Source organism: Rhynchophorus ferrugineus, unplaced genomic scaffold (assembly GCF_030347505.1).
Source record: "Rhynchophorus ferrugineus isolate W39M unplaced genomic scaffold, kcgeb_rfMv2 rfM4, whole genome shotgun sequence".
In the NCBI taxonomy this organism is placed as follows: domain Eukaryota; kingdom Metazoa; phylum Arthropoda; class Insecta; order Coleoptera; family Curculionidae; genus Rhynchophorus; species Rhynchophorus ferrugineus.
The window spans coordinates 49343229-49357559 of NW_027472583.1; the positions used below are offsets into that span (position 1 = coordinate 49343229).

The following is a 14331-nucleotide window of genomic DNA, read 5'->3' on the forward strand; positions in this document are numbered from 1 at the left end:
GACAATACAATAGTTTAATTATTATAAAAATCATATTAGCTACAAATTTTGCCAAAGAGAAACGTATTATATAAAATAAAGAGTAATGTAAAAGACGATATTCTTTGTTTTTAACATCAATATATACAGCTATATACAACTGAAATGGTATTATATATAAAATATGCACATTTTTACAAAAAGTTATTGCTTTTCAAGTAAACGCCAATGTTTGGCCGCACTTATCAGTCCGTTTAAGGCAAAAAAACAACAATGGCAACGTCTACGTAACTTTGCTCTGAGTCTGAAGCTTTTCCAGTTCTTCCTCCTCCTTAGTCAGCGGTATGGTGCTATGGTTGTACAGTCCCTGTGCCATCAGCTGCAACGCAAGGGGGTTCTTCTGACCCGAGGCCTTCTTAATTTTGGCTCGCTTGTTCTGGAACCAGATTTTGATCTGGGCCTCGTTCAGTCCCAGCTCGGCGCTGAGCTGTTGGCGTCGTCTCTCGGTCAAATAGCGATTTTCGGCGAATTCGTGTTTTAATCTCGCCAACTGAGCACCGGAGAATGCCGTCCGAGGTCGTTTTTCTTCGGGAACAGCTCCTTTGGCACCTGGTTTCTTTATACGACGGGTCCTTGGACCTGGAAGAAAAAAAAACATATCAATTTATCAGTTGTTTAATATTTTATTTCTACTACCCTCTACGACTCTTCTACTACTCTAATTTGTATAGGATGCTGCAAAAGTCCCGCTACCATGAATGTAATTTCCGCTGAGTCCCAATAATGGAACGATTATTTTCAATAAATATTGTGCCTACTTCTGCTCATTCTTGTGGCGTGTATTTATCCACAATAAAATTAAGACGTCTACACAACACAATGGTTAAAGCGAAACTGAGTTAAACGTCACATAATTAAGATGGCGCCCAATCAAAATGGTAGCTGGACTTTTGCTGCACCTTATATATAGCACTTGGTTCTAGAATAATAATAATATTTATAATATTACGAAAAAAAAAATTTAATCAAACAATCAGCATTCACTACAATTTTTTAACCGACTTCAAAGAAGGAGGAGGTTGTATGTTCGGTTTTCAATAAAAATTCTAAAGAGTGCACTTGCGAGGTGATCCCGTCGGAACCTAGTTAGGATTTGATGCAACAAATGTGAACTAGAACGAAATCCGGAATTTATAAGATTATTTTACAATTTTGGCCTATATGAAAAAACAGAGCCTAAAAGGTAAAGTTAAATCATTTTTGTTTATATATTATATTGCTGAGCGTATATTGGTGTCTCTCTGGATGCTTCTATTTCTATGTAGTTGTGTAAAGTTTAATAAAATGAAAACCAATAAAATTTTGCATTAATTTTATATTAGCAAAAACTATTTTTTGGGAAATATACGTTAATGTTTTAGGTCATCTGGTAGTGACGTACTACATTTTTATAAGATATGGTATTCTAGTATGTGTACAGTATGTGTGGTTCTAGTATGTTGGTAGAAACAGAAAATCGATATCTATAAAAGTCGTGTTGATTATTCATTCTCCTAAGACTCTTCTACTACTCCAATTTATATATAGCACTTGGTTTTAGAATAATAAAAATATTTATAATATTATGAAAAATAATATTACATTCAAAGTATCAGCATTCAATGCCGTTTTTAATTTATCAGGTAGTCGCGAATTACCCATCATCCACTTCCCACTTATTTAGTTGGTGCGTTGCCAAAATGACTACAATGTGAATGGTTTCTGGAGAATATGTTGAATATTACAATCAAATTGTATACCAGTGAATAAGTTCAAGTAGTTCTTTAAGATGTTGATAAATAAATTAATAGTTCCTGAAGAGTTTTGATCTTCTATATTAGTTTAATAAACTTTATAGCTATAAAATCAAAATAATTTTGATTTAATTCAAAATCTACTTAACACTTAGAACATACCTAACAATTATAAAATAACGAAGTCAATAATTCGTATTACAGTGAACCTTATATTTAAATTCAATGGAAATGGAATTATTTATCAAGGCTATACATAGTCCCATTGATATGATATTTATATACATTCTTTAAAATACCGTCTTTTCTCAATATAATGACAAAATATTTAAGAGTTACTACTTGTTAATCAAAATGCTGACGGAAATGTATAACACATATATAAATCAATATAATATAAGACTTTATGATATTGTAATTATTGATTTTTCTCATAAGAGTAATGACATGAATAATACTTATTCCATATGGGTAAAATACATACATGTCGAAGACACTCCAATATATAAGAAAGAAAGCTTATTTTGAATAACTTTTTAGGTATAAAAAACAAATCATACGTCTATATAAATTATAGACTTTCTGACAAGAGATGAGTTTTGTGGTATAATTGGAATTGATTTAGTTAGATTCGGTTCATTTTTCGCTTTTTTTTAAAGGACTAAAAGAGTTCTGTAGATAAATTATAAGCTCTTGGCTAAGACAAATTGAATGATATTCGATGTTTTATTCTCAACTTCTCTAAATGCAACAGTTTCTTCAGGTAATAATTGCCATGCTCTAAAACAATATATATATATATATATATATATATATATATATATATATATATATATATATATATATTGAATATAAATCTGATTTTGAATTTGAATGTTTATTGGGATAACTTGTGTAATCGTTTTAAGTGCTTCTTAGTCTTACATGTTTCAAAATTAGGCGTTTCTTTCAATACACAACATAAATACAGTCGTAGAGTTTAATCTACTTTAATATGTAGCGACCTTGAGGCATGTCGAATTTTACATAGTGGAATAACAGCCTACAAAATACCCAGAAATAAAATCCCAGATGTTGAATGCGGGCGGGGTGCTAGCAGCGCCAACTAGAACTCGATAACGAATAGCTGGCAACCCCGAAACGTTGATCTGGGATGTTATTGAACGGGATTTCTATTGATTCAGTAACCGACCATCGTTCGGTTTAGACGTGCCACCATCGACTGCCCAAGCCTCGTCACCAGGTAACACCGCTGCCAGCCGTTTTATCTATTTTTTATTTTCCACATTTTTATATTACTTCAATAAATAACGGTCACATAATGTAAACACCACTGTTTCATTTCGTTTTACCTCCATTTACCGAAACTCTAAGAATATAATGAAGATGATTCTCATCAGATGGTGATAAATTTTTTATTGTTTCTTTTAAAAATATACACAAAATTCAAAAATAAAGTGAAAAGAAAGTAATGCTAGCGTTATTGGAACAGACAAAATTTCATCATAGCATATATTTAAAAGGACTACGACTCCTGTTCTTACTATTAAGATGGTTCTTTTTCAGATATATCATATTATTTCATAGTGAAACCACAATTCTTATATTTTTATCGAGTTAAATTTTCTTCATTGTGCTGTTCACCTGCAGTTCTTAACGGAATAGATTCATAAAATATATGAATAGTTTCCCATTCTCATCCATGTATTAAAAGATCCGCCGGTTACTTTAATAATGGTAGAAATGGAGATCTATTCCTCAGAATCTTATCTAAAAGTGTTAATAAGCATTCAGTTATGTTAAGGTCTCGCTATTATGCTGACTAGGGAAGATGTTTGATGGTATGCTGATGCTCGTTCTATAATATATCACAGGTGGTGCAACAAATTTAAGTGCGGCAACATTGCGACGTTTCAACGTCATAGATTGAGATGACGTGAGTTGACTGCTACTTTGGATAGACTACAGTGAACTATTTTTCTTGAATCGTAATATAGATACAGAACACGAAGTAACAATTTCGCGAAAAGTTGAACTAGTTACCAGCCAAGGTTCTAGACCTGTGCTTTATGGGTTAAGCTCCGACCGAAAACGTCGCGAAATCTCATTTCTTCGCCAGTACAAAGTCGTTCGTCTTTCCTCGCGGTTTTTCCGGCGATGTCTTCGATCTTCCGGAAGCGTTGTAATTACGCGACGGGGCGGCGCGGGGATGCTCGGCGGTCCTCTGACAGCCGAACTCGGTAATTGCGTAGCCGTCAACGGCCCGTTCCAATATAACTGTCAGCTCTCACATCTTAGTAATTAGAAAGGGAAATTCGGCGGCGTCTTTAACCGTGCTACCGGCTAATTTTCAACAAAACGAGCGGCTTCGTCACTTACGACCCCTTTCGGCATCGTTCAGGACCTCTGCCACCCCCGCCCCCCTTGCAAGTGGGGTAGTTTCGGAAGACGACGATCCAAGTCACTTAAATCGATTTCATGTAATCTGTTGTTCCCTGAAATGTATGAAAATATTATCTAGTGCAAAACATAGATGAACTTTAATATCGAGGCCGAAAAACAAACAGTATAATTTCTGGACTATATGGTGAATGCTGTTTTGTGTTGCATAAAAATATTGGAACCGTTAATCATAACTAGCGTTGGGAACTATCGACTGTTCAGTAACTGACTAGCTTTACTATCGACTGTTTCAATCCTCTACTTTCAGTTACAATTTTCGAAGTACCTGCTAGTTTAACTCCGCGCCATTGAAAATGATGTGGCGAATTATATATGCTTACTTAGATTACATAGAATATAGATGGTTTAATATTATACTACAAACAAAGTATGATTGTACGTTACGATAATAAGTTAAACCTAGCAGCATTTTGGAACTATTTTTCAAGATTAATTGTTAGTGTAATAAGATAAAAAGAACAACATCTTGATTGATAAGTAAAAAAATAATGTTGATTGCATTTAATTTGAATTTAATCTTGGCAACTTTTTTTTCTGTCTCTTTCTCTTTCTTTTTTCGATTGACTTGTCTCTAGATGTTTGTTGTGAATGATAATTTTTTTAAATAATAAAATATTCGTTATTAATAATAGATATTATTATTATTGTATTTAAAAAGAGTGAGATGGTTGAATAGTTCACAAAGATTGATTGAGAAGATACGATACAAATATTTAATGGTCATTATTCAATTCCTCTTTATAATCAAGTGAAATATATAAAATATAAAAATACTTTTCTCAAAATTAAACTGTTATTTTGAAGTTAATAAAATAATCTCTGCTCTTTTCTTTCCTAAAGAAAGTTCGAAAAGGATATGTACATCTTCGTCTTACTTATGGCACGATTGAAAAAAAAAGCAAGTAAGTATGTTAGAATGAAAGAGGCCAGAAGAAACCAATTATTTTTATTATATTATGTCATTGTTACCGAATATTACAATACGATAAAATATATTTGGGATCATTATTCCATTCCTTTTTTCACACTGCCACTTGCCAATTTTAAATTAACTAACTCAAGTTGACGAATAAGTTCAGATGTGCATATTGTAATGATTTGAACATATCATTTGAATGAAAGGTTAAGGAATTCCTCATATACTCCCGTGACGAAATCGACCTTTTGAAGTGAAGACCAGCCAACCGCTTCGAAAAAGACATGGACCGATTTTTTTACATATCTTAAAGTCTCATTTTACCAACTATGGGTTTATCTAGACTGGACCTACTATTTAACGTGGGCTCCGAACCACGGTTCTCTGTATTAAGCCTACCGACTGGCGAGTGGCTAACTAAGTAAACAAACTAACAAGACTAACTAAATCAACTCAGAAGACATCCAGTCTTACCCAGCCTGGGATTAATAGCGTGTCTGAGATTATTTTCCTCGTCGGATTTTACACACTTGCCTAGGACAGTCACAAATATTAAACAATCACAAACATAAATTTACGACCATGCCCCAGCAGGATTCGAACCCGCGACTATCGCAACAGTAGGAGGACCGTCCTGTTGTCTTTAGCACTGCGCCACCAAGCCGGTTTTACATGGACCAATTTAATCATTAATTATTTGTTATATACATTTGGGGCAACATTATAAGCTGAGTAAGCTCGCCTGGAAATTATTAACCTTACGATAGTTCGGTCAAACTAATTTGAAATATGAGCCTGTGTTCGCCAAAGATATATCTCTATACTTATTTGCTATCCTTTTCCTTCTTTTAAATGAGACCTGGCGTTCAATATAACACTGTAATATTTAATGAAGCAGATAGCGAGTTTTCAATAATTTTTAATGATATGGTTCGAATTACAAAACTATATGGCTTGGGTATATTTAGAACTCATGAATGTTGTGTAATACCACTGTAAATATCAACTTCCAGTTAGAGCATATGGAAATGCGGAAGTTCAGCTAAGTTTCAGGAGTTTAATAATATGGTGTGTGTAAATGCGTAAATCCGACTCTTTCGAACGCTAATTTTACCAGTCCTTGTGTATGAATACGAAACTTCGATACTGTTAAAGTCAGATATATAAAAGGTTATATTTTGGATAGAACACCTAATGAACAATTCCGAAAAATACATAGATCAAGATTATAGAGACTGATTTGTTTCATTATAGAGACCCATTGTTTATTTGTTATATAAGTGTTGCTTAAGCTATCATATATTTCAGTAGCTCTACTATATAATTTACATGTTCTACAAACGAAAACAAGTCCACACAAAGCAAAATAGCGGATTATGAAAGGAATAATTACGACGCAAATCCATACAATGCGCCTAGCGATCGTAAAATCGCCCTTCCAGTGGTCAGCAATTAAGCCACTGATAAAAACTTCATTCTGTTTGACATCGTGAAAACTTTACATAATCAGACACGGTCATAAAATAATTAATTACCGACCACTTCAAAATAATCAAGATCGCCATGGAAAATAAACGACACTTGGCGATTTGTTTTTTTATTATTGTTATTCGAGGCCTGTTTAAAATCAACACGTCGTTATGTCTTCATTTGACTCGTAGGTTTAGACGTCTGCTAAACAAATGTGAATGACATCGTTTTACGTAATACGTGAAGTAACTCGTTGACGAAAGACCGCGTTAGTCCTGTTTTATTCGAGGATGTAGTTTTAGATATTCTTGTCATCTATAAGAAACAAAACAATTTTGATACAATCCTCTATCCATTAATCTGGCAGTTTTTTTGTCCCCTAAAATTAATTGTTCCGTCTGTTAGAATTGACTTTTATAAATTACCAAAAAAAAAATGCGCTATAGTTTGTTATACATCTTTTGTAATTAAAAAAAATATTGTTTGACATCCTAATGTTTTATGGTTTCTTAAAAATATAATAATGTGTATATAAAACATATTTTTCTTATTTTAATATTTAAATTATTCGCGCCTAAAGATTCGTCGGTATCATAGACGCCAGTATATAAATTGTGAATAATATTAGTAAATAAAGCTGGACGTGAAAGAACCAAAATTATTTATTTTGTGTGTTATTTGTGAACTCTAAATTATATAATTGATGAATGATTGTGCACAAATGCAGATAAACCGACCAAATGAAAAAAAAAACACAACTTATTCGAGTTTACATGGGACAAGATGACGTTTGCATCCTAGAACTATTGATTATGTATCTATATTTTATACCGATATATTTTCGAGACGAATTTGTACTATACATATATTTTTAAATTATATGTGGACATATACGTATTTTCGATCATTTGTGATACTCCTATTTATGATACAATAAAATACTTTTGGTATTTTTTTAGTGTCATCTTTCGACTTGGACATTTCAACAACTTTTTATTGGTTCTATTTTAATTTTCTGTTGTTGCTTACTATAATTTAAATCCTAAAATAGTCCGCTTGGTTGACACATCCAATAGGACGTTCCTTCTACTGTTGCGATAATCACGAGTTTGAATCCAGTTGGGACATAGTTGTAAGTGTATGTGTGCGATTATTTGTATTTGTGATCGTCCGTAAGGCGATAAAAGACCCGACAAGGAAAAACCTCCTTTTCCTTAAGGGATGATCTCTAAATTGGTGACCTAATTGGTCAGTCGATAGCTTTAATACAGAGGACCGTTCGGAACCCACGTTAAATGTAGGTCCAATCCAGATAAACTCGAGTTGTTGTAGAGGAACCTCTAAAATCTCAAATAAAGTCTTAAAATATTATGTAGTATTTGTAATTACTTCCATTAGATAGAAGACTTCTTGTTTTCTTAATTTGTCTTATATTTATTTCAGTATGATAATGATGCTGTCGTCCATTCATTTATAATGTGCGTATAGTGTATAGCCTATTCAAAGTTTTTTTTTATACATACGTCATCAAGATGTTTAATGTATTGGCATAATTTGTAAATTTGTCGTTTCAGAATCAGACGTTTATTTTCCTTCTCATTTTATTCTACATAAAAAGAGACACAGTATTATCTGATTAGTTCGAGCACATAAATGAACGAGCATGTCAAAGTCGTCCAGTTGTCAGACGTATGCAAAATTATTGAAAGCAATAATGATAAGAGGTTATAACTCTAACCTATAAACTATTGTGGCTTTGTAGCTAAATGTTATTTTTAGATGTACTGTAATATTAAAATAAATTATATGTGATAACATTTTTGTTCAATTATTTTATTTAGAATAGAATTTTGTAATATATATCAAAGCCCAACTGAAATAAAACTCAGAGTTGATGCAGCAACATTACAACGTTTTAACGTTAGAAATTTAGATGACGATGTACAAAATAACTTTGAATAGACTATATTAGTATTGCTTTGTTACAACAAATGACGATGAACAAATTAAATGACGTCTTGTTGTAAAAAGGAGCAGCAATAGAGAGTAACAGTCGCAAACTCATCCTATTGTATGATAGGACTCGGCCACCAGTTTCAAAAGTTGTGAAGGATACCTGTTGCTGCTCAATTTCTTTTAAACATCTTTATTAGATATGCTTAGTACAATCTTAATTATAGATTAATTTATTACTACATTTCATTAGTACTTGCATTAATTTACAAGCAAGACGAGTGCGAGGTAAATACATCAATATGTATTCATCAATTATAAAATTATAATAACTTTAGCTCTAGTTTACACTAAAGGTATATACTTTTTGTAAGTTCGTATGGTTTGGTTCGATTCAATATTCTGCGCGTTGTCCAATAGTTGTATTGCTTCCACGTTAGTATGGTTCAGTAAACTTCTTTCATGTTTTAATACTAAGTTTTCAATATTGCGATATCTTCGCAAATCCATTTGATTTCCAGGTCATCGTCAGGGCTGCTCACATGAAAAGTTCTACCACACCTAATGCCTTACTAGATATAGCGCCTATAGATATATCTATTCCACTAGATATATTACTATAACATCATATATAACTACCTATATATTTTTGGTACTACTTTAACAATAGAAATATGAATTTTAATAGCATAAGCCGCTAAAGTTATGTTGATACTATGAAAACGTAAATATTCGCTTATATCTGCTTATAATAGTACACAAAAATTTACTGTTATATAACATAATAACATATTTCATGACTAAATTAAGTTTAATTTGAAAAATTTTACAGAAACTGCAAACAGAGTGCACAATAAGTATCGGATAACAATAGAACAACAACACATGTCAAACGTATGACTTATGCTTACCACTATAATTCTGGATCAAAACAAGCTGATGCATTAAAAATGTATTATCTAGAAGAGTTTCTGTTATATTACATTTTCACTTATGCTATATATCGTCAGCTTATGAATTTTCTTGTATAATTCGATCAGTGACTGATAATATATTGTAAAAATATTTTATGCAAGACTATTGAACCCGCAAATTATCCCTCTTGTTATATCTCAGCAATTATTGCAAGAAACATAAAAGACAACATTCTAATTTATCCACCATAAAACCATATAAAACACATAATCTCAGTTATAGGCATAAAACAAAATGCTTAAAAATTGTTGGGCCAGCGAAAGAAGACGTACGAAAAGCGACTCATAGACCACCAGAGAAGCATCAACAACCCCATAAAGCACACGGATTCAGATGATATATTGTTAATAAGGTAACAAAATTTGATGGACAGGCCATTCTTAAAATGGAAATATGTACGGGCATTCCGAACGTTTTTATGACCCGATGGAATGTTTACCTCGTCGAAACCGTCGTCTCCGACGAGTTACTTACCTACAGGATAATGAACATTAACCGTTTTACTTGTTTGTACACGAAATATTGACTACATTGATCTTTAGGGAACGTTGGTTACATTTTAATTTTATGTTAGCTGGATGTATATTTAATATTATATATGTTAAAATGTTAGACATTTTGAAAATATAATAATTCTTTAAATTTATATTAACTATAATACGCTAACGCTGGACAAAATAATGTGAATAACTGATATATACACAATAATTAACAATTAACTAAATGTTGAGTCAACATTTCAGATAAAACATCTTTTTCAGAGTAATTTTTTGCGAAATACATTAGAGTGTGTAAATAATTTCCATCGAAATGTTGTCCTATCCCTGTGCCAAAACAATGAACAATTCTTTCAATGATGTTGGAGATGGAAATCTATTCCTCATTTTCTGCTTCAGAACAACCCATATCTTTTCAATAGACTAGATGACTATTGCTGAAAAATTACTTTATGACAATTTTATGTATTTACTTTACCCGGAATAAAAGTTATTTCTGAAAAAAAATTGATTTGGAATAAAAATTGACCTTTGAATTATGCTAATTTTAAACGCGCCCTATATCACTCCGAATATGCACGTGATGTAGTTGTTTTGGTAGCACTGTACGATTTGTATAGGTACAAGCCTTATTTATACAATATTTTAACCATTTTGAAATATAATTAGATATTCTGATATCCTAACTATTCTAATATTCTAAAAAATCCTATCAAGTTGTGTATTTTCGATCCAAGGCAGAAAATTGTTAGAGAAGTGTGGTTAGATCTTGCAAAGCGAGAACTAGCTGGTATAGCTTGAATATCGGTAATTTATTCGCAGAGATAATTACTATTTTATTATTTTAAGTATCTTTAATTATGTGTGTAAAGTGTAATTAACGTAATAACAAAGTAAATAGCACTGTTGAAGATTTGAGGTAACACCTCATTTGTTTTGTTTATTGTGCATATAAATCCTTAACAATTATGTCCATTTTTCATTTACTAAATATTGTGGAAAATTATATTTAATATAATATAATGCATTTAATCAGATAAGTGTACATGAAGTCAGTATATACTTCTACAAAGTTCGAAAACCAATTAGACAGAGGAAAATAGAGTTTTAACTGAACTGAACTCACTAAAAATGCACTGCTGTTCACTACTGAACAACCGTGTATTCTCAAAACACAAAGAAGAATATTAAATAAATTCAGGCTTTCAGTCAATCAAATCTCATTTTGGGTTAGATCGCAAAAGGCAATATCTGGTTTTTGTACAGCAAAAGGCTTTATCTTCGACAGGTTAAGGGTAACTGACGTATAATTGATTGAACAATGTGATTTTATCAAATGTTTGCAACCTGATATGTGGGTAATGACAAACAGAAGTTTTTAGCATTTCCAAAAATACTTATATTAGAACCCAAATATTGACACCGAAATCAAGTAAAGTAAAAAAAACTAAGAAAAAATCTAGTTTATGAATTCATAAGAGAACTTAATATGTTAAAGCAAGTCCAAACATAAATTTTGTAAACTATTTGATGAAGCATGTATAACTGCAAATACATGCTTATAAGACTATTATAACAGGTGAGGTAAAAGTCCCCCTACTATTTTTATTACGCGCCATCTTGGTTATGTGAGGTTTAGCTCAGTTTCTCTTTAACCATTATGTTGTAGAGATGTCCACATTTTATTATGGATAAATATAAGCCACAAGAACGAGCATAAATAGTGACATAAATTATTGAAAATAATCGTTCCGTTATTTCCACTCAGCGGAAATTGCGTCAACAACATCCCAATCATCCAGTGCCACACTAAACTTCAATTTATCGTTTACATGCGAATTCTGGATAGTACGGTACGATAGCAAACAGGCCTCGTTCTGGAAGACAACGAACGTCTCGTAGCGCTGAAAATGTGGCTCTGGTACAAAATTCAATTAATCCAAAAATTGCTACCGACAGATTCTGATCAACGAGTTGAGTACAGTAATCCTATCGCGTGGTGAAATTGAAAAATTTTGGTCTAAGTTGATAATGAGCGATGAAGCCCATTTTCTTTTCAGTGGCCACGTCAATAAACAGAACAATTGGTTTTGGGGAACACAGAATCCTCAATTAAAAACATCATTGCATCCACAAAAAACAACTGTATGGTATGGTAATCATGCTGGAAACTGGTTATTTTAATTACTGGTCCTTATTTTTTTGAATGATTGACTTTTTTTTATGACCAAGGTGTTGCAATTATTGTTACTGCTGAATGGCACCAAGACATGATTCGAAATTTGCTTGTGCCTGAAATGGAAGAGTAAGGACTAGAGGACCTGTGGATTCAGCAAGATGGGGTCAGTAAACACAGCTGGTTAAAAATTCAATTATTAAATGATGTGTTTTCACGAAGGCACATCATCGAATTTTTCGAAGTGGCGATTTAGCATGGTCAGCCAAATCTCTGGATTTAACAGCATCAGACTTTGGGGTTTTTCAAAATCAAAAGTCATTAAAAATGATCTTGAAGACAATATTCGTTACGAAATTGAGGATTGATATTTAAATTAACTATTATGAGCTATTATATTTATACACACACATATATATATATATATATATATATATATATATATATATATATATATATATATATATATATATATATATACATATATATATATATATATATATATATATATATATATATATATATATGAAAGTGAATCATGTTTTTGCCTATATTATACGATGCAAAAAACACCTTCCCTTTCTGCAATTAGAGCAGTTATGAACAATTCACAAGAAATAAAGATTTTCTTCTGAAACCTTTATATTTGGTGATAACAAATATGTCGATCAATCGGAAAAATTATATAGACGCTACAAATTAATTCCAGTAACTTATAAAGATAGAAACTGATAATCATAATACAAAATTAAACATGAACGGGCTATACAAAATAATAAAATAAAAAAGGACGACTATAAACTGTAAGTGTTGATTACTTGATTTTTAATAAAACAAACTTTATCATCACGGCATGTGTTAAAAATTACGAAACTCATTTAAAAATAAAACATACTTTTTATTGTTTCTTTTTTGTTACTGTTCCGCGAGTTAATAAATCAATGAAGGAACACGAACGCGATACACACAGCCAACAACTCCACGTTCATTTATTACTCAAACAAATCGAAAAAGAATGGCCATTATAGTTATGTTATTAGTCAGTAGGCGGCTTTGAATTTTAACGAGGCAATTGTATAATTAAATTTTATTAGGCGAAATAAATGGGGAAAACAAAGAAACGGTATCGTTCTTTGATTATCGGAAACGACGAGGAGAAAAAAACAAAAACGCAATGAGCTTAAAATGTTCGCTGCCGACTTGTTCATGAACAATCGTCGCTGATTACGCCTTTAATATTTGATTTTTGTTTCAATCAAAATGTAAATATAATGTCAGGAAGTATTTACAAATTAAAATATATTGTTTGTTTAATTATTGGGTATCAAACAAATATTCAAGTGCAAAGTTTCTGAAATAAAAACAAGATCATATTGTTTAGCATGTTGAAAAGAGGACGACCGTTTTAAAGACCACTAAACTACAAGGGGTCTCAGAAGAAAATCTACATTTGTTTAGCTTATTGCGAAAATATAACCAAACTAATTTGAAGGGTGCAATTCAGTTGCTGCGAAAATATTCGTATGGGATTTCAAAAATTGGTGATAGTGCTTCCAGGATTTCGTCACTTAAATGGTGCACCAAGTGTAGGAATGTTCGTCTTGTCGGTGGGAATGTGTGGCTGTCGACGCGATTATTTATTGGAACACTCACTACTATTTTTGTGGAAGGAATTCGCACGGGAACAGAGAACTCTGGTTAAATAAAAACTTGTTTATTTCATGTGTTAAATACTACATGTGTTTGACGGGAGGATGGACAGGATGTTAGGTTAGGTTAAGGAAAGACGGAAGCGATACGGAAGTAGCACTGATACAAGGGGTAGAGAAAAGAGAGAGACCAATCCACCAGCGTTGCCTAATATAGATGTAATAGGGATGGCCTAAAGGGTTGTAGCCGTCGCTACATCCATAATTTTCAGTCATATAAGGCTCAAAATGTTGAAAAGACCTGATACAATATAGGGAACACTAAATTTGACCTATGACCAGGAACGGCAGGTAATCTAGAGCGTTAATCAGCCTGCTCGTTAACTACACAAACCTTAAAATTGAAAAGCTCGCAAGTGCTTTATATGCATCTTAATCTACATACAAACAAAATTTAATT

At 32.2% G+C, this 14331-nt stretch overlaps 1 protein-coding gene across 1 annotated transcript in view; it reads right to left on the reverse strand.

Annotated features, from left to right (window-relative positions):
• Positions 1–256: 256 nt before the first annotated feature.
• LOC143196479 (homeobox protein invected) overlaps positions 257–14331 on the reverse strand; it is a 172031-nt gene continuing 157956 nt past the window's right edge. Inside the window, exon 2 of the mRNA XM_076404178.1 lies at positions 257–618. Within this exon, the coding sequence (XP_076260293.1) occupies positions 396–618 (223 nt within the window). The 3' untranslated portion in view covers positions 257–395. The remainder of the gene's footprint in view (positions 619–14331) is intronic.